Genomic DNA, 20,818 nt, shown 5'->3' with positions numbered 1-20,818 from the left:
ATAAAGGTCAAAAGAAGCGATTTTAAACTGCCAAAATGAGTCGTCAGTAATCCCATTCTCATTTCCTGTTACATACCTTCATAACAATGTAACTAATTTGCATAATGCTCTTCATTGGCTGAACAGCGTCTCTTTGCCCCGCCCACAATCACTGTAGTTGTATCTGAGACTGGAAGAGTTTGGTTCGTGTTGTTCGTGTCGAGAAGACGCTGTTTTCTGCTGCCAAAGCAAATCCACTCTGATGAGATTGATACGGTAAAACTGACATGATAATGAGCGTTTGCTTTCTGACCAATCACAACAGACCGGGACGGCTGACCAATCAGAGCAGAGCAGCTCTCAGAAAGGCGGGGTTTAGAGAGACCGAATCTTTGAACAAAGCGTTTCAGACACTGAGAGAAAAGAGCTGATGCTGCAGTGGATATTTTGAGACAATTAAAGTGTTTTTGACCTTGGATGAAAGTAAACCTGTTGTAGGAAACGACAAAAAAGTGTGCAGATTCTGTGTGGGCCGTCGTAAAACTGTTTTCGGCAGCGATCCACAAGCTGAAGAATGGCAAACGTAGTATGCAGCATCTAAATCTTTCTAGTGTACTGTGTGAAACAGTATGCACACTATACAGTGCACTACACTGCAGAAATGCATGAATGTTCACAGCCCAGATCACCTGAGGTGAGACATTCATTATGAACTTACACCCTGACATCATTTCTACTTCGGTCAAATCATCGGTCAGTACAGTTCGAAGGTCCCTGCAGTGACTTACCGAAGAAGAGAGACAGGAGGCGTCAGGCCTCAGCGCGTCTGTCTCTCTGTCTGTCTGTCCAGTCCAGTAACTTGCATTGAATATGTTCAGTCAGACTGTCCCTCCGTCATCTGTCATTCTCACTGTCCTCAGATCAGTTCTGGACAATCACTGTCCAATTCTGTCACACATGAAGGGTCCTCAGTGATGCAGTGAAGTTTGCAGCTTCTGTGGACATGTGCAGTGCTCTTCATCATCTTCATCATTGGCTTATTGAATTCGTTCATCAATATTTCATGCATAACCTGCGCGCGATTAGACCACCCGCTCCAGACTCCAGTGGAGCTCCGCGTCCTGCAGCGGCTGTTCCTCTGTCTTCAGTCCGGCTGTCGCTGCACTCTGCTCGGCCTGCGCTCGCTCGAGTCTCCGCCGTTTCCAGGGTAACGCGCAGAATCCCGCCGGCGCTCATCGTTCGCTCCGCGGCGAATGCGACAGAAGCGCGCGCGGCGGGTTCGTCATGTCGCCGATGGTGTTAATGTGCGCGCGATCACTCGCGATCTTCATCCCGTTACTCCCGCAGCATCGTCTTCTTCATCGAAAATAAATGTGATGTATTCAGCGCGACGGTTAGACGCGGAGCGCGCGAGTCAGGAATGATCCTGCGTGGGCGGACCGCGCGCGCATCATCCTCCTCATCTTCATCTTCATCTCACACTGGCAGAAGAAATCATGCAGCCCTACAGCGCGTGTCTGACAGACTGAAGCAGAGATCTGCTACTACCCCTACACATGCGCGCGCGCGCACCTCTAATAAAGGTAGAGCACTGTTTAAATTTGAACGTCATTAACACACAATCTTGATTAACTAACGTTAAACATTTCAAACTTCAACAACGGTCAGGTTCTTTGGGTCTCAAACAGAACGACCCGGGTTCGATTCCCGCGCTGGACGAGATCGATTGATCTCTTTTTTAATTGATCAGGTAAAATAAACCCAAGAACATGTCAGGTTAACTAATATTAAACATTAGAAACTTTAACAAATGACAAGTTCTTAGTACGTATTAACCATCCGTGAGGAAGAGCGGTGGGAGTGGCACGCTCTTCAAGCAGAACGACCCGGGTTCGATTCCAGCGCCGGACGAGATCGATTGATCTTTCTTTTTTTTTTTTTAATTAATCAGGTAAAATAAACTCAAGAACATGTCAGATTAACTAATATTAAACATTAGAAACTTTAACAAATGACAAGTTCTTAGTACGTATTAACCATCCGTGAGGAAGAGCGGTGGGAGTGGCACGCTCTTCAAACAGAACGACCCGGGTTCGATTCCCGCTCTGGGCGAGATCGACTGACCTTTTTTTAATTGATCAGGTAAAATAAACTCAGATGTATTAGTGATGTTACTGACTACATTAGATTCACTAACCCTAACAGCTGCACATTCAGTGACTAACAAAGCTACCAATACAATTGTCTATATTATATATTGTTTTTTGCTTTTTTTGCACTTTGTCTATCTTGTAAATTTGTATATTATTATTTTATTCTTTTTATTATGTGTCTTGTCTTGTCGCTATTACTCTGTTGCACTGTGGAGCTTCTGTCACTAAAACAAATTCCTAGTATGTGTAAACAACATACCTGGAAATAAAGCTCTTTCTGATTCTGATAAATCATTACTCCTAAAGAAAACGTGAAATAATCCATGCTGTCAGATCCATTCTGTTAAAAGAACGCTTCATCAAATCTTTTAAATCAGTGATTAAAAGGAAAATCGAATTTGACAGAATAATGTATTTTCTTTTTAAATCAGTGAAACAGAAAAGGACCATCAATATTGTGTATAACACACTCACACTGGAGAGCTGAACGCGGGTCACACACCCACTCGGAGCGCCGCGCTCAGGATGGTTCAGTCCACAGCCGCGCTGCACAACGCAACACGGAGCAAACCAACCGGCTCACCGTGGGGGAGCTGGCTGGTGGCACAACGACTTACAGTTTCCATGACAACACAAGCCTTCAATCTGTGGATGGCCGTCCTCCATATTAAATAAGGACGAGTATAAAGCAAAAGGAAAAATAAAGAGAGAGAGTGAAAGATGGTCGGCCAAAGTGCTTTCGCTCCCCCGAGCCATCGGTTAACACACAGCTACAGCGATCTGTAATTATTGTCATGGTTACCAGCAGAATAGCTCTCTCTCTGTGTGTGTGTGTGTGTGTGTGTGTGTGTGTGTGTGTGTGTGTGTGTGTGTGTAATTCAGCTCCTGAAATACAATCACATGCATCAGTGTTAATTACAGGCAGCATTCATAATAATATACAGTAAGACTATGTGTGTGTGTGAGTTTTGTATATGTTTGTGTGTAAATATGTGTGTTTAGGTATGAATATAAATATAGTGTATTGATGAATATGTAAATGAGGCATCAAGAACTCCTGCTGTGGGTGAACAGGCTTGTATTCACACATAAAGTGCACATGTATATTTCCTGTATATTTGGATCCACACTGAAACGTGCAACAACATCAACATACGTACATTCTTTACATACGATTACATACGTGCAAATGTTTACGAATCCTTTAAAATGAATGGAATATTAAATTCACAGACATTTGCAATGCATAGTAGATTAAGGGAACATCAAGAACGATAACTATATGCTATTTTTGAAAAATATTATGTGAAACTAACTATAACTGTAAAGATTTAATACTGTAAAGTGTGTGTGTGTGTGTACCTGACTCAGGATGTGGTCTGCTATCTGCAGGTACGCTGACGGTCCTGCGCAGCAGTTTGTGTCGGTGAGAGACGGGACGGTGATCATTCATCAGCAATGGATGAACCTGACAACACACACACATATTTATCACACAACACATCTCATCAATCTATAATACTGACAGTAATAATAATAATGTGATCAGTTCTTTCATTTTGATTATTGCTAACTACATCAATACTAGTTTAACTTTTCAGTAGTGATGATCAAATACACTCTTTTCTGAAGAATCGATTTATTCAGATGCTGCATTTCAATTAACCATTAAAAAAATATTCAAATCCACTTGCTGAAGCTCATTCACATTCACAAAACATTCATAGTGACAGAATTATACAGGAAAAATCGCAGATTTACGTTTAGTTTTACACATATAGCAGATGCTTTTATCCAAGTTCATGCCTGGGAATCGAACCCATGACCTACTGATCCACTGTTTGAGTAAATAATGAAGTTTAGTCATATTATTTGATAGATTTGACTGTGTGTTATATATATTCATCACCAAGCATTCAAATATACACACATATACACACACACATACACATATATATATATATATAATGTATACCTGTCAGTGATGCGCACGAAAGAGTAGAGCAACAAAAACTGAACACTCAGGAGAAGAACGCAATATAGCCACATTAACTTAGACGATACCAGGAGTGGAATCAAGGTAAAAATGGAACTAAAATAGACTATACGTTACAGTACCAGACATATTTCATTTTTCTTCATTTCTGAAAAATACTATAATAGGATTACATAATCAAGAAGTTGCCATCTAAAGTATAAATATGTTTTACACATGCATTATTTTACACATTCATCTAAGCGTGCTGCGTAACACGAGAATGAACCTCACTGGTTCTGGCTGAAGCTCAAACGTGCTGCGTAACACGAGAATGAACCTCATTGGTTCTTGCTGAAGCTCAAACGTGCTGCGTAACACGAGAATGAACCTCACTTGGTTCTTGCTGAAGCTCAAACGTGCTGCGTAACACGAGAATGAACCTCATTGGTTCTTGCTGAAGCTCAAACGTGCTGCGTAACACGAGAATGAACCTGACTTGGTTCTTGTGGAAGCTCAAACGTGCTGTGTAACACGAGAATGAACCTCATTGGTTCTTGCTGAAGCTCAAACGTGCTGCGTAACACGAGAATGAACCTCACTGGTTCTGGCTGAAGCTCAAACGTGCTGCGTAACACGAGAATGAACCTCACTGGTTCTTGAAGAAGCTCAAACGTGCTGCGTAACACGAGAATGAACCTCATTGGTTCTTGCTGAAGCTCAAACGTGCTTCATAACACGAGAATGAACCTGACTGGTTCTTGAAGAAGCTCAAACGTGCTGCGTAACACGAGAATGAACCTCATTGGTTCTTGCTGAAGCTCAAACGTGCTGCGTAACACGAGAATGAACCTCATTGGTTCTTGCTGAAGCTCAAACGTGCTGCGTAACATGAGAATGAACCTCATTGGTTCTTGCTGAAGCTCAAACGCTGAGAATGAACCTGACTGTTCTTGAAGCTCTAACGTGCTGCGTAACACGAATGAACCTCATTGGTTCTTGCTGAAGCTCAAACGTGCTGCGTAACACAAGAATGAACCTCATTGGTTCTTGCTGAAGCTCAAACGTGCTGTCATAACACGAGAATGAACCTCATTGGTTCTTGCTGAAGCTCAAACGTGCTGCGTAACACGAGAATGAACCTCATTGGTTCTTGCTGAAGCTCAAACGTGCTTCATAACACGAGAATGAACCTGACTGGTTCTTGAAGAAGCTCTAACGTGCTGCGTAACACGAGAATGAACCTCATTGGTTCTTGCTGAAGCTCAAACGTGCTGCGTAACACGAGAATGAACCTCATTGGTTCTTGCTGAAGCTCAAACCTGCTTCATAACACGAGAATTAACCTGACTGGTTCTTGAAGAAGCTCTAACGTGCTGCGTAACACGAGAATGAACCTCATTGGTTCTTGCTGAAGCACAAACGTGCTGCGTAACACAAGAATGAACCTCATTGGTTCTTGCTGAAGCTCAAACGTGCTTCATAACACGAGAATGAACCTGACTGGTTCTTGAAGAAGCTCAAACGTGCTGCGTAACACGAGAATGAACCTCACTGGTTCTTGCTGAAGCTCAAACGTACTGCGTAACACCAGAATGAACCTCACTGGTTCTTGCTGAAGCTCAAACGTGCTGCGTAACACCAGAATGAACCTCATTGGTTCTTGAGGAACCTCAAACGTGCTGCGTAACACCAGAATGAACCGCACTGGTTCTTGAAGAAGCTCAAACGTGCTGCGTAACATGAGAATGAACCTCACTGGTTCTTGCTGAAGCTCAAGTGCTGCGTAACACCAGAATGAACCTCACTGGTTCTTGAAGAAGCTCAAACGTGCTGCGTAACATGAGAATGAACCTCATTGGTTCTTGCTGAAGCTCAAACATGCTGCGTAACACGAGAATGAACCTCATTGGCTCTTGCTGAAGCTCAAACGTGCTGCGTAACACAAGAATGAACCTCATTGGCTCTTGCTAAAGCTCAAACGTGCTGCGTAACACGAGAACGAACCTCATTGGTTCTGGCTGAAGCTCAAACGTGCTGCGTAACACGAGAACGAACCTCATTGGTTCTGCTGAAGCTCAAACGTGCTGCGTAACACGAGAATGAACCTCATTGGCTCTTGCTGAAGCTCAAACGTGCTGCGTAACAAGAATGAACCTCACTGGTTCTTGCGGAAGCTCAAACGTGCTGCGTAACACGAGAATGAACCTCATTGGCTCTTGCTGAAGCTCAAACGTGCTGCGTAACACAGAATGAACCTCATTGGTTCTTGCTAAAGCTCAAACGTGCTGCGTAACACGAGAACGAACCTCATTGGTTCTGGCTGAAGCTCAAACCTGCTGCGTAACACGAGAACGAACCTCATTGGTTCTGCTGAAGCTCAAACGTGCTGCGTAACACGAGAATGAACCTCATTGGTTCTTGCTGAAGCTCAAACCTGCTGCGTAACATGAGAATGAACCTCATTGGTTCTTGCTGAAGCTCAAACCTGCTGCGTAACACGAGAATGAACCTGACTGGTTCTTGAAGAAGCTCAAACGTGCTGCGTAACACGAGAATGAACCTCATTGGTTCTTGCTGAAGCACAAACGTGCTGCGTAACACGAGAATGAACCTCATTGGTTCTTGCTGAAGCTCAAACGTGCTGCGTAACACCAGAATGAACCTGACTTGGTTCTTGAAGAAGCTCAAACGTGCTGCGTAACACGAGAATGAACCTCATTGGTTCTTGCTGAAGCTCAAACGTGCTGCGTAACACGAGAATGAACCTCATTGGTTCTTGCTGAAGCTCAAACGTGCTGCGTAACATGAGAATGAACGAGAATGTGCTGCGTAACCTCATTGGTTCTTGCTGAAGCTCAAACGTGCTGCGTAACACGAGAATGAACCTCATTGGTTCTTGCTGAAGCTCAAACGTGCTGCGTAACACGAGAATGAACCTGACTGGTTCTTGAAGAAGCTCAAACGTGCTGCGTAACACGAGAATGAACCTCATTGGTTCTTGCTGAAGCTCAAACGTGCTGCGTAACACAGAATGAACCTCATTGGTTCTTGCTGAAGCTCAAACGTGCTGCGTAACACGAGAATGAACCTCACTGGTTCTTGAAGAAGCTCAACGTGCTGCGTAACACGAGAATGAACCTCATTGGTTCTTGCTGAAGCTCAAACGTGCTGCGTAACACGAGAATGAACCTCATTGGTTCTTGCTGAAGCTCAAACGTGCTGCGTAACACGAGAATGAACCTCATTGGTTCTTGCTGAAGCTCAAACGTGCTGCGTAACACGAGAATGAACCTCATTGGTTCTTGCTGAAGCTCAAACGTGCTTCGTAACACGAGAATGAACCTCATGGTTCTTGAAGAAGCTCAAACGTGCTGCGTAACACGAGAATGAACCTCATTGGTTCTTGCTGAAGCTCAAACGTGCTGCGTAACACGAGAATGAACCTCATTGGTTCTTGCTGAAGCTCAAACGTGCTGCGTAACACGAGAATGAACCTCATTGGTTCTTGCTGAAGCTCAAACGTGCTGCGTAACACGAGAATTAACCTGACTGGTTCTTGAAGAAGCTCAAACGTGCTGCGTAACACGAGAATGAACCTCATTGGTTCTTGCTGAAGCACAAACGTGCTGCGTAACACGAGAATGAACCTCATTGGTTCTTGCTGAAGCTCAAACGTGCTGCGTAACACCAGAATGAACCTCATGGTTCTTGCTGAAGCTCAAACGTGCTGCGTAACACAGAATGAACCTCATTGGTTCTTGAAACTCAAACGTGCTGCGTAACACCAGAATGAACCGCACTGGTTCTTGAAGAAGCTCAAACGTGCTGCGTAACATGAGAATGAACCCCACTGGTTCTTGAAGAAGCTCAAACGTGCTGCGTAACATGAGAATGAACCTCATTGGTTCTTGCTGAAGCTCAAACATGCTGCGTAACACGAGAATGAACCTCATTGGTTCTTGCTGAAGCTCAAACGTGCTGCGTAACACGAGAATGAACCTCATTGGCTCTTGCTGAAGCTCAAACGTGCTGCGTAACACGAGAATGAACCTCATTGGCTCTTGCTGAAGCTCAAACGTGCTGCGTAACACGAGAATGAACCTCATTGGTCTTGCTGAAGCTCAAACGTGCTGCATAACACAAGAATGAACCTCATTGGCTCTTGCTAAAGCTCAAACGTGCTGCGTAACAGGAGAACGAACCTCATTGGTTCTGGCTGAAGCTCAAACCTGCTGCGTAACACGAGAACGAACCTCATTGGTTCTGGCTGAAGCTCAAACTGCTGCGTAACACGAGAATGAACCTCATTGGTTCTGGCTGAAGCTCAAACCTGCTGCGTAACACGAGAATGAACCTCATTGGTTCTTGCTGAAGCTCAAACCTGCTGCGTAACACGAGAATGAACCTCATTGGTTCTTGCTGAAGCTCAAACGTGCTGCGTAACACGAGAATGAACCTCATTGGTTCTTGCTGAAGCTCAAACGTGCTGCGTAACACGAGAATGAACCTCATTGGTTCTTGCTGAAGCTCAAACGTGCTGCGTAACACCAGAATGAACCTCATTGGTTCTTGAAGAAGCTCAAACGTGCTGCGTAACACCAGAATGAACCTCATTGGTTCTGCTGAAGCTCAAACGTGCTGCGTAACACCAGAATGAACCTCATTGGTTCTGGCTGAAGCTCAAACGTGCTGCGTAACATGAGAATGAACCTGACTGGTTCTTGAAGAAGCTCAAACGTGCTGCGTAACACCAGAATGAACCTCATTGGTTCTGGCTGAAGCTCAAACGTGCTGCGTAACACGAGAATGAACCTCATTGGTTCTTGCTGAAGCTCAAACGTGCTGCGTAACACGAGAATGAACCTCATTGGTTCTTGCTGAAGCTCAAACGTGCTGCGTAACACGAGAATGAACCTCATTGGTTCTTGCTGAAGCTCAAACCTGCTTCATAACACGAGAATGAACCTGACTGGTTCTTGAAGAAGCTCTAACGTGCTGCGTAACACGAGAATGAACCTCATTGGTTCTTGCTGAAGCTCAAACGTGCTTCATAACACGAGAATTAACCTGACTGGTTCTTGAAGAAGCTCAAACGTGCTGCGTAACACGAGAATGAACCTCACTGGTTCTTGCTGAAGCTCAAACGTACTGCGTAACACCAGAATGAACCTCACTGGTTCTTGCTGAAGCTCAAACGTGCTGCGTAACACCAGAATGAACCTCATTGGTTCTTGAGGAACCTCAAACGTGCTGCGTAACACCAGAATGAACCGCACTGGTTCTTGAAGAAGCTCAAACGTGCTGCGTAACATGAGAATGAACCCACTGGTTCTTGAAGAAGCTCAAACGTGCTGCGTAACATGAGAATGAACCTCATTGGTTCTTGCTGAAGCTCAAACATGCTGCGTAACACGAGAATGAACCTCATTGGTCTTGCTGAAGCTCAAACGTGCTGCGTAACACAAGAATGAACCTCATTGGCTCTTGCTAAAGCTCAAACGTGCTGCGTAACACGAGAACGAACCTCATTGGTTCTTGCTGAAGCTCAAACGTGCTGCGTAACACGAGAATGAACCTCATTGGCTCTTGCTGAAGCTCAAACGTGCTGCATAACACAAGAATGAACCTCATTGGTCTTGCTAAAGCTCAAACGTGCTGCGTAACAGGAGAACGAACCTCATTGGTTCTGGCTGAAGCTCAAACCTGCTGCGTAACACGAGAACGAACCTCATTGGTTCTGGCTGAAGCTCAAACCTGCTGCGTAACACGAGAATGAATCTCATTGGTTCATGCTGAAGCTCAAACGTGCTGCGTAACACGAGAATGAACCTCATTGGTTCTTGCTGAAGCTCAAACCTGCTGCGTAACATGAGAATGAACCTCATTGGTTCTTGCTGAAGCTCAAACGTGCTGCGTAACACGAGAATGAACCTCATTGGTTCTTGCTGAAGCACAAACGTGCTGCGTAACACGAGAATGAACCTCATTGGTTCTTGCTGAAGCTCAAACGTGCTGCGTAACACCAGAATGAACCTCATTGGTTCTTGAAGAAGCTCAAACGTGCTGCGTAACACCAGAATGAACCTCATTGGTTCTGGCTGAAGCTCAAACGTGCTGCGTAACACCAGAATGAACCTCATTGGTTCTGGCTGAAGCTCAAACGTGCTGCGTAACATGAGAATGAACCTGACTGGTTCTTGAAGAAGCTCAAACGTGCTGCGTAACACGAGAATGAACCTCATTGGTTCTTGCTGAAGCACAAACGTGCTGCGTAACACGAGAATGAACCTCATTGGTTCTTGCTGAAGCTCAAACGTGCTGCGTAACACCAGAATGAACCTCATTGGTTCTTGAAGAAGCTCAAACGTGCTGCGTAACACCAGAATGAACCTCATTGGTTCTGGCTGAAGCTCAAACGTGCTGCGTAACACCAGAATGAACCTCATTGGTTCTGGCTGAAGCTCAAACGTGCTGCGTAACACCAGAATGAACCTCATTGGTTCTGGCTGAAGCTCAAACGTGCTGCGTAACATGAGAATGAACCTGACTGGTTCTTGAAGAAGCTCAAACATGCTGCGTAACACGAGAATGAACCTCATTGGTTCTGGCTGAAGCTCAAACGTGCTGCGTAACACCAGAATGAACCTCATTGGTTCTGGCTGAAGCGCAAACGTGCTGCGTAACACCAGAATGAACCTCATGGTTCTTGAAGAAGCTCAAACGTGCTGCGTAACGCCAGAATGAACCTCATTGGTTCCGGCTGAAGCTCAAACGTGCTGCGTAACACCAGAATGAACCTCATTGGTTCTTGCTGAAGCTCAAATGAACCTCATTGGTTCTGGCTGAAGCTCAAACGTGCTGCGTAACACCAGAATGAACCTCATTGGTTCTGGCTGAAGCTCAAACGTGCTGCGTAACATGAGAATGAACCTGACTGGTTCTTGAAGAAGCTCAAACGTGCTGCGTAACACGAGAATGAACCTCATTGGTTCTTGCTGAAGCACAAACGTGCTGCGTAACACGAGAATGAACCTCATTGGTTCTGGCTGAAGCTCAAACGTGCTGCGTAACACCAGAATGAACCTCATTGGTTCTGGCTGAAGCGCAAACGTGCTGCGTAACACCAGAATGAACCTCACTGGTTCTTGAAGAAGCTCAAACGTGCTGCGTAACACCAGAATGAACCTCATTGGTTCCGGCTGAAGCTCAAACGTGCTGCGTAACACCAGAATGAACCTCATTGGTTCTTGCTGAAGCTCAAATGAACCTCATTGGTTCTGGCTGAAGCTCAAACGTGCTGCGTAACACCAGAATGAACCTCATTGGTTCTGGCTGAAGCTCAAATGTGCTGCGTAACACCAGAATGAACCTCATTGGTTCTTGCTGAAGCTCAAATGAACCTCATTGGTTCTGGCTGAAGCTCAAACGTGCTGCGTAACATGAGAATGAACCTCACTGGTTCTTGAAGAAGCTCAAACGTGATGCGTAACACGAGAATGAACCTCACTGGTTCTTGAAGAAGCTCAAACGTGCTGCGTAACACCAGAATGAACCTCATTGGTTCTTGCTGAAGCTCAAATGAACCTCATTGGTTCTGGCTGAAGCTCAAACGTGCTGCTTAACATGAGAATGAACCTCATTGGTTCTCATGCTTGAGCTTCTGTTTACCACAACTGATGTGATTTGATGAATGTTTATAAAAGCCTAAATTTAATCTGCTCATCATATAAAGTGATTGAGTCTCTTCAGAAACAATTCATGTAGATTAGTTTTACAATCTTTTTATGAACTTTTTGAAGCATCAAAGTGGTAGTTGTGTAGACTGTCTACATCTAAATCTCTCGGATTTCATCAAAAATATCTTAATTTGTGTTCTGAAGAGGAATAAAAGTCTTGCAGATGTGGAACGACATGAGGGTGAGTAATTAATGACAGAATTTTAATTTTTGAGTGAACACATTCAAATCTATCAAATAATATGACTATAAGTTCATTATGTACACAAACAGTAGATCATGAGCTAGCAACATAAGATCGTATATACAGTTGAGCTTGCAGTATATAAGTTTACACACCCCTTGCAGAATATGCAAAAATGTTAATCATTTTAACAAAATAAGAAGGATCATAAAAATTGCATGTTATTTTTTATTTAGTACTGTCCTGAATAAACGATTTCACATAACAGATGTTTATATGAAATCCACAAGACAAAAAAAAATGACCCAGTTCAAAAGTTTACATACCCTCGATTCTGAATACTGTGTGTGGTTACCTGCATGATCCATGTGATGCTGTTCATGAGTGCCTTGTTTGCTCTGAACAGTTAAACTGAGCTCTGTTCTTCAGAAAAATCCTCCAGTTCAGAACAAACAAGGCACTCATGAACAGCATCACATGGATCATGCAGGTAACCACACACAGTATTCAGAATCGAGGGTATGTAAACTTTTGAACTGGGTCATTTTTTTTTGTCTTGTGGATTTCATATAAACATCTGTTATGTGAAATCGTTTATTCAGGACAGTACTAAATAAAAAATAACATGCAATTTTCATGATCCTTCTTATTTTGCAACTGCAGCCTTTAATACCATGAGGGTTGATATTCTGTTAGATCGGCTGATAACTGTGGGTGTTAATGGGTATCTGCTACTGTGGATTGAAGACTTTCTGCTGCTGCATACACAGAGGGTGTGGTGTAATGGTCAGATGTCAGATGAATGCATTGTTAATATGGGGCCCCTCAAGGAAGTGTTATATCACCTGTATTATTTCCATTGTATGATTCATACTTATAATTTTAACCTTTTTAAGTATGCAGACGATATGGCGCTGGTAAGACTTCTTCAAAAAGATAACATAAATGATTTGGTCGAATATAGGAGATATGCTGAGGAACACCTGGGTTGGTGCATTGATATTAAATAGAGAGAAAACCAATGAATTAATAATCAGTCGCACTAGGCAAGACGTTCCGGTTGTGCACATAATGATAGACAGTCACCCAGTTGAGATTGTTGATCATTTTAAATATCTTGGCACATAGATTGATAGTAAACTGAGTTTTGGAGATAATATCAATTATATTTCTAAAAAAAATGCATGCAACGCTTGTTTTTAATACGAAGAATAAGTAGGTTTGGAGTGAACCAGAATATATTACAAATCACTGGTTGAGAGTGTGATGACCTATAATGGAACTTCTTGGTAAGGGCACCTGAATTGTAAGCAGAAAAATAATTTGGGAAGGGTCACCAAAATAGCTAGTAAAACTATCAGTAGACCACAGAATCAGTAGACTTCACACTGCGTTAGGAAAGCAGAGAGTATTTCATCCTTTGTTTGAATGCCCTCGGGGAGACGATTTTAAAGACAAATATCAGTAAAAGATCCTTTGTATCTACTGCAATTGGACTCCTTAATCGAAAGACGATGAGATCTAGTATCTAGAATGGTGTTTGTTTCTTTTCTTGTTGATATGTGTGTGACGTGTTTGTGTGCGCTCAAAGACTAATTTCAACCACGGTTGACAATAAAGATGTATTATAAAATGATTAGCATTTTGCATATTCTGCAAGAGGTATGTAAACTTTTGAGCTCAACTGTAGTATCAGACAATTCATTTTAATGCTTCTATATAAGAATGATATATTTATATGATTAGTTTGTAGGTGCACTAGAGTTTGAAAGCAGCTTCTTCAACGCTGATGCTGATGATGCAAGAGAGTCAAAGTGTCATCAAAGGCCTGCAGCTCCCTCTAGTGTTCACAGCTGTGAGTGCGTTTGTGTGTGTGTTCACCTCCTCTTGATCCAGCAGGTAGAACTGGTCTCCATCTCTGACGCGGAGCTGGCGGCTCCAGCCGGGGGAGTCGTGTGCGTGGCCATTCAGAGGGGTGTGAGGCCGAGAACATGGAGACACACACCTTCCATCTGATCACAGACACACACACACACACACAAGCATAACATTAGTGTACATGATACACCTGAATCAGACCCGAACGTTTATTTTACACAAATAAATAAACATCATAAAATGGCCAATTACTGTCAGATTTATCAGATACAAGGCTACTTTTCATGAATACGTCACAAAATAGGACCTAAAATTATTTTTTTTGTCACAAAGTATCACCTTCAGACAATGTTGACCATCAGCAGGTCAGATGAAATAATATGTGTTGTTTTATTTTACAATATTTTATTAATAATTATTTCATTATTTAATTACAATTATTTATTAATAATTATTTTAAATTAACACTGTAAGCAAAATTTGTGTCTAAACACAATACAAAATTCTGGTTTGTGTAACATTATTTTTATTATAATTATTTATTAATAATTATTTAAAATGTGTTGTTTTTTAAGCTACATTAATGTCTAAAGAGTATCTGGTTTGTGTAACATTATTTTATAGCAAAAAAAATATAGATATACACAAACATTTTACAGCAATAATAAAAAAAATTAAATGTATCAATTAAAAAATAATATTTCTAATGGGTAACATGATCGCAGATTTAGGGAATAACTAGTTTGGGTTCAAATGTTGGTTAGTTTATAGCTGATTAACATATAGCTGTTTTTATCACATTGCACTACAGTTAATCAATTCAACGGAAGACGTCAAAATGATGACGCATGAGTTTAAAAGCGGAGAGGTCACGACCTCTAGGCCAACATGGGTCACATGACTCGAACACTTCAAGTGCACTATTTATGGAAAGCACATATCGGACTGAGAGGATAGGATCATAAATGTGCGGCACAGTAGCGCTCGATACGCCATATATGGATATACACACAAACACACACACACACACACACACACACACACACACACACACACACACACACAGACAAATTTAAAACTCATTTTGACACTTGCTTTTGTGTCTCGATCGCCCCCACAGCGAGAGAGAGAGAGTGAGAGAGAGGGAGGGAGGAAGATGGGTTACAGCCCAAGAGATGTCACTTCCGTGACGCCCACTCTCTCTCTCTCTCGCTCGTTCGCTCGCACACCCCCAGCCTGTTACCATGACGACCACGGCCGAGCGGGCTAAAAAACGACTTAAAGCGACCGATATAGCGCGAGAGAGAGGGATTATGAAAGAGAGGAAAAGGAAAGGCAGAGAGGTGGGTGTCAGATGGAAGTGTTTGAGTACAGCATGAAAACGGGATGAGAGGAGAGAACTATTCTGGAAGAGGGAGCCAACTCCGCGTCGCCATGGCAACCGTGATGGATGTAATCCCTCTCTCTCTCTCTCTCTCTCTCTCTCTCTCTCTCTCTCTGTAGGTGGGAGTCTCTCTCTTCCTCCTCTGGCAGCTGGACACGCAACACATGTGCTGTTAAAACATTCACAGTACACTGAAATCAATCGAAATCACCCTTCCTGAGGGATCCGATCCCATAGATCCATACTGTTTCTTCAGTCATGATCAGTCTCAAGCTCAAGGTCATTCAGGATGAATTCATGATCATCAGAATGACAATTTAATGCTGGTATTTCTATAAACATGTGCTTCAAAAATGAGTTGTTTTCTGCACAAAATCATGAGAACATGAGAACATTACATACAGAATAAAATATCATGTCAACCTAAACTTGACAAAACATATAATAATCAAGTATATATGAAGCATGCGCGCAGAAAGCCGCCTCTCAGACAGCACGTCTTCTTGCGCTTGATCGGACATATTCTGTAAGTAATCTCGTAAACATAGTCACTTATGTCTTGAGTGAACATAAACAGGTGAGAAATAAAACACTTGTGCATCAGTATATTGGATCCGTGCAGGTCTTAAAGTGACAGCAGCCTAATAAACCTGCTGATCTCTGAGTTTTTAATGTTAATCAACTAACAAAAAAATTGTCTTTAACAATATATGAAATTTACAATATTTTAACAGCAAATGTTTTTCTGTCATAATTTGGCTAGTGTTACATTATACAATCATGCTCTTATTCACATAAATGCTTTAAAACATTCAAGCGGCACAAGACAAACGAGAACGCGCTGTCTGTGAATGTCGAGTCATGTGACACATATATCAGTTCTCTTTCATGCTTGAACAAACAATAACACACAGAATTATGCCAAAATGGCAGCTTTTTTGGAGTATCCTCATAAGAGCAGTCTTAAATGAATTAAATAACGTCTTAAATGAACTTAAAGAGTTGTGAGGAAATGAGATGCGCGTCATGTTTGGCAGCGGCAGCTCTTAAAGTGACAGCAGCCTAATAAACCAGCTGCTGTGATGATATCATTAATGTTCATCAAAGAACAAAGATAAAATGTAACTTTAATAAGGATTAATCTATATTTCATTTGTAATTCAAGCAGTGAAGACTGTAAAGTGTTTGATAACTTTATTCAATTTCTGTATATTTCCTACCTGTTAGACAGGTAAATATGACATTTATTATAATGGGTTTATGTGAAGATTGTTTTAAGTTCACTTAAATTAAAAGTTGTTTTTTAAAACCTAGAAAATGTTGAAATTGACAGCTTTCAGTTATACTGTAATGTTGAATGTCTATAATTAATGTAGACATCAGTACAGTATTAGTATCAGTGACACTGTCCTTCATTCATAAAAAGATGCCATTAAACAAATATTTAAAATATACTTTCTTTAAGTTGTTTCTACATTAATTTGGAGAGTAACTGTGAAATTATTACAATATAAAAATGTTAAAAACTCCACTGTTTTTAATCACGATTAATTACAGAAAAAATGTGTGATTATTCTTTGTAATCGATTGATGGCACTAAAATTTATGAGTTGGCTAGTAGTTTTTGGTGTCATAACCTTATTTATTAAGATTATGGGTCAAAAATAACAAAAACAACAACTAGGACTAATTTATTTTATTTATTTATTATGTTTTTTGTGGTGGGGACAGTGAAAACTTTGGCAGAGCAAGTAAAAATTTAAACCACTGGCCCGTTTTAAAATTTTTTACAACTGTACAAATTAATTTTAAATTAATATATAATGTTTTTGTTTAAAAATTATTTATAAATGTGCATATCTCTCCTAAAAATTAATTCTGACCATTTTTTTCAGATTTAATTCAAACTAATACATTAGATATAATGTGAAGAGTTCTATTTTACAATGTCGTTCTGACAAAAAAATTTTGGGGGGATGCTATAATATTTTATATACTTTTAAATCTTTTAATAAAATGTTATGTCAACATAAATTTGACACAAAATATTTTCTGAAAAAGTAGTACAAATTCTATAAATTTGAAGTATTTACCATTATTTAAGTCTCATAATAAAAATATGTCAGCCTAAATTTATTCAAAATATATCTATATATAATCTGACCAGAAAATCTGGTGCAGAACAGAATAAAAAATTGATCTTGACCAATCAGAAATGAGCATTCAAAGCCTGTTTAACTTCCAGAAGAAATGTTCAGCAGCACAAAAACTCCAATATTTACTGGTCATTTTGTTAAATCAAAGGTCAAAGGTCAGAAAGGCAGAATCAGTATCAGTGCAGCATCTAGAAAGATCAGAGCGACGGTCATAAACCACATCAAACCAGCATTAATACAATAACTCAAAACACTCGTCTTGAATGACCTGAATATGATTCATGAAGAAGAATCAAGAAGTTTGTAACTGTAAGTGTGTTAACTTGATTTGGAAATGATTTTCTGTTCATCTGATGCCCACAGAAACCTCAATATTATCATAATGTCACAGCTAACCTGCTAAACTTGCAGGAACACGCGCGGCTTCTGCATTAAACAGGTTTATTATGAAGAGCCTTTGCTGCTGATGGAAACGAGAGTGTTTGTGATTGATGCATCGAATGTGTGATTCTTACATAAACGCTCAGAACAGCCGTGATCCGGGCCATCAGAACACACCGAGATATGAGTGTGTGTGTGTGTGTGTGTGTGTGAGGACTGACTGACAGGAATCTGACTATCATCAGCTCTACATTTATCTAAAACTCACCAGTTACTGAAATGTACAACTGTAAAATGAAAAAATATGAGCTTTAAAACACGAGCTCTGTCATATTCTGTGATTGTTAGTGAAGAGCGAGAGCCGTCACGCATCACGCTGTGTGAAATACTGACTGAACGGTCAGATGATATGTGAACTACATTTATTGGCTGAATAAAACAAACCAGCGTCTCGCTAGTAAAGTTTTGATGGATGAACATTGTAATTAAGGTAAAGACGGTTGCGGTTTGGAGTCTCAAAGTGTCCTTTTTTAGAAAGAATCCTAAATTTACCTTGAAAAAAGCTTGCAGAAATGAGTGTTTACTTTGTCAGATATAGCAAATTATGACAGAATAAACACGTCAAACAAGATAAATGATGTATGCTTAATTTTACGTTAAGTATGCAATTAATCACAGTTAAAATTTTAATCTGTTGGCAGCCCTAATTTATATATTATATATGTGAACAAGATGATTGATCAACTGTAAATTTATGTAGAGTTTACAAAGTATATAAATTTACAACTGTAAAATAATATATTAAATTATATTATACATGTCAAAACGATGTATGTAAAACTTACAAACTACATAAATTTACACATGTAAAATTGTTTAAATTATTTCATAGAACATATTTATATTAAATATTATATATATATATATATATATATATATATATATATATATATATATATATATATATATATGGGAACACAATGATTAAATAAATTAAATAAATTAAAAATACACTACAATGTACAAATTATATACATTTACAACTGTAAAATTATCTTTAAATTATAATATATATATAATATATATTATATTTATGTTAATTTTTATATTTATATATTATATGTGAACACAACAATTCATCAACTGTAAATTTATGTAAAACTGACAAATGTTTATAAATTTATGACTGTAAAAATATATTTAAAGTATATCATAGAATATATTTATATTAAATATTATATATATTTACTATATATGTGACCGAGACGAACACTCAAATGTAAATTTATGTAAAATTTGATCTCAAACTGAGATTCAAAAACATTTTGCATTTTCATGTCCTAATGCAGCTCAACATCTAAACGAAGCGTTCCTGAATGATTTTATTGCTGTTATACATCAGTAGATCAACACTGACTGTCGCACCATCGTCTGTTGCCGCAAACAGAAGTGAAACATAAAACACACAAAAGTGCATCAGACGCTTAAAGCGCATCATCAGCTCTGGCTGACATCAGAGACGGGTCTGTACGTCCACACTTCACCACTGCATTCATGAACTCAACCGCTGCAGAAACTAAAACTGAAACACATCGTCACTAGAGACTGAGGTGTTACTGTAATATCACAATACATCAGAATCATGACCATGTGATCGTGCTCATGATGATATGACCATCAGATTTAGTTATTAAAAGTGAAAATAAAACAAAACATTTACTCAAAATTTACTAAAAAAAAAAAGAATTTGGAATCGATCCGTTTGTCAATAATTTCAGTCTTTTTTCCAAATGAATGTTATCAGAGAACGTTCTCTCAAGGTTCTCTCGAAGTTATGAACAAACGTTCTTTCAGTAGCATAAACAGAACCTTCGTTTAAAGTTTTCTGGTCTTTAATAATGTTCTCAAAACACAAACATTATTTACCTATCATTAATGGAACATTTTAGTTGGATGTTCGTCTAATGTTACTACTAGTTCAAAAATAACGTTCCCATAATGTTTGAAGAATGATGAAATGGAATGCTCTCTTAACGTTCAGGAAAAACCTTTTTAAAACATTTAAAAAATGAAGGTTTTTGAGGAAAACATTCCAGGATTTTTCTCCATATAGTGGACTTCACTGGGGTTCAACGGGTTGAAGGTCCAAATGTCAGTTTCAGTGCAGCTTCAAAGAGCTCTACATGATCCCAGACGAGGAATAAGAGTCTTATCTAGAGAAACCATCAGACATTTTCTAAAAAAAATTAAACATTATATACTTTTTAACCACAAATGCTCATCTTGCACTGCTCTGTGATGCTCCACGCATGACGTAATCATGTTGGAAAGGTCACGCGTGACGTAGGTGGAAGTACCGCATTTTCTCCTCAAACTTCAAAATCGTCCGACATCGTTGTTTTACATTTTTTTGACTTAGTCTTTGACGTTCGCTTTGTAAACACTGGATCGGTACTTCCGCCTACGTCACGCGTGACCTTTCCAACATGATTACGTCATGCGTGGAGCATCACAGAGCAGTGCAAGATGAGCATTTGTGGTTAAAAAGTATATAATGTTTAATTTTTTTTAGAAAATGTCTGATGGTTTCTCTAGATAAGACTCTTATTCCTCGTCTGGGATCATGTAGAGCTCTTTGAAGCTGCACTGAAACTGACATTTGGACCTTCAACCCGTTGAACCCCAGTGAAGTCCACTATATGGAGAAAAATCCTGGAATGTTTTCCTCAAAAACCTTAATTTCTTTTCCACTGAAGAAAGAAAGACATGAACATCTTGGATGACATGGAGGTGAGTAAATTATCAGGAAATCTGAATTCTGAAGTGAACTAATGCTTTAAATCAAAGTTGTAACCAGCAACTAACTCAAATAAGCTGTAAAGTCAGAAGCACGAAACACAACATACACTCGATCCACTCCAGAACACAATCAACACTGAACTGATCTGAATGATCAGGGTCGCATATACAGAGTGAACAGAAAAGGTCC

The 20,818-nt window shown here is 40.2% G+C and overlaps 1 protein-coding gene across 6 annotated transcripts in view; it reads right to left on the bottom strand.

Annotated features, from left to right (window-relative positions):
• The window catches only part of syngap1a (synaptic Ras GTPase activating protein 1a), a 71,879-nt gene that overhangs the window by 49,702 nt on the left and 1,359 nt on the right, over positions 1-20,818 (bottom strand). For 5 of the 6 annotated variants that reach the window (XM_048203368.1, XM_048203366.1, XM_048203370.1 and 2 more), the window contains exons 2-3: positions 13,912-14,042; positions 3,495-3,600 (exon numbers count right to left, since the gene is read on the bottom strand). In XM_048203368.1, coding sequence (XP_048059325.1) covers positions 3,495-3,600; positions 13,912-14,042 — 237 coding nt within the window. Of the gene's footprint in view, positions 1-767; positions 1,497-3,494; positions 3,601-13,911; positions 14,043-20,818 lie in introns of those variants that run through there. The other variant, XM_048203372.1, reaches the window with a different exon arrangement.

Source organism: Megalobrama amblycephala, linkage group LG9 (genome assembly GCF_018812025.1).
Source record: "Megalobrama amblycephala isolate DHTTF-2021 linkage group LG9, ASM1881202v1, whole genome shotgun sequence".
NCBI lineage: Eukaryota > Metazoa > Chordata > Actinopteri > Cypriniformes > Xenocyprididae > Megalobrama > Megalobrama amblycephala.
Note: the sequence above shows the minus strand (reverse complement) of the source record. Positions and strands in the feature narration are given on the sequence as shown.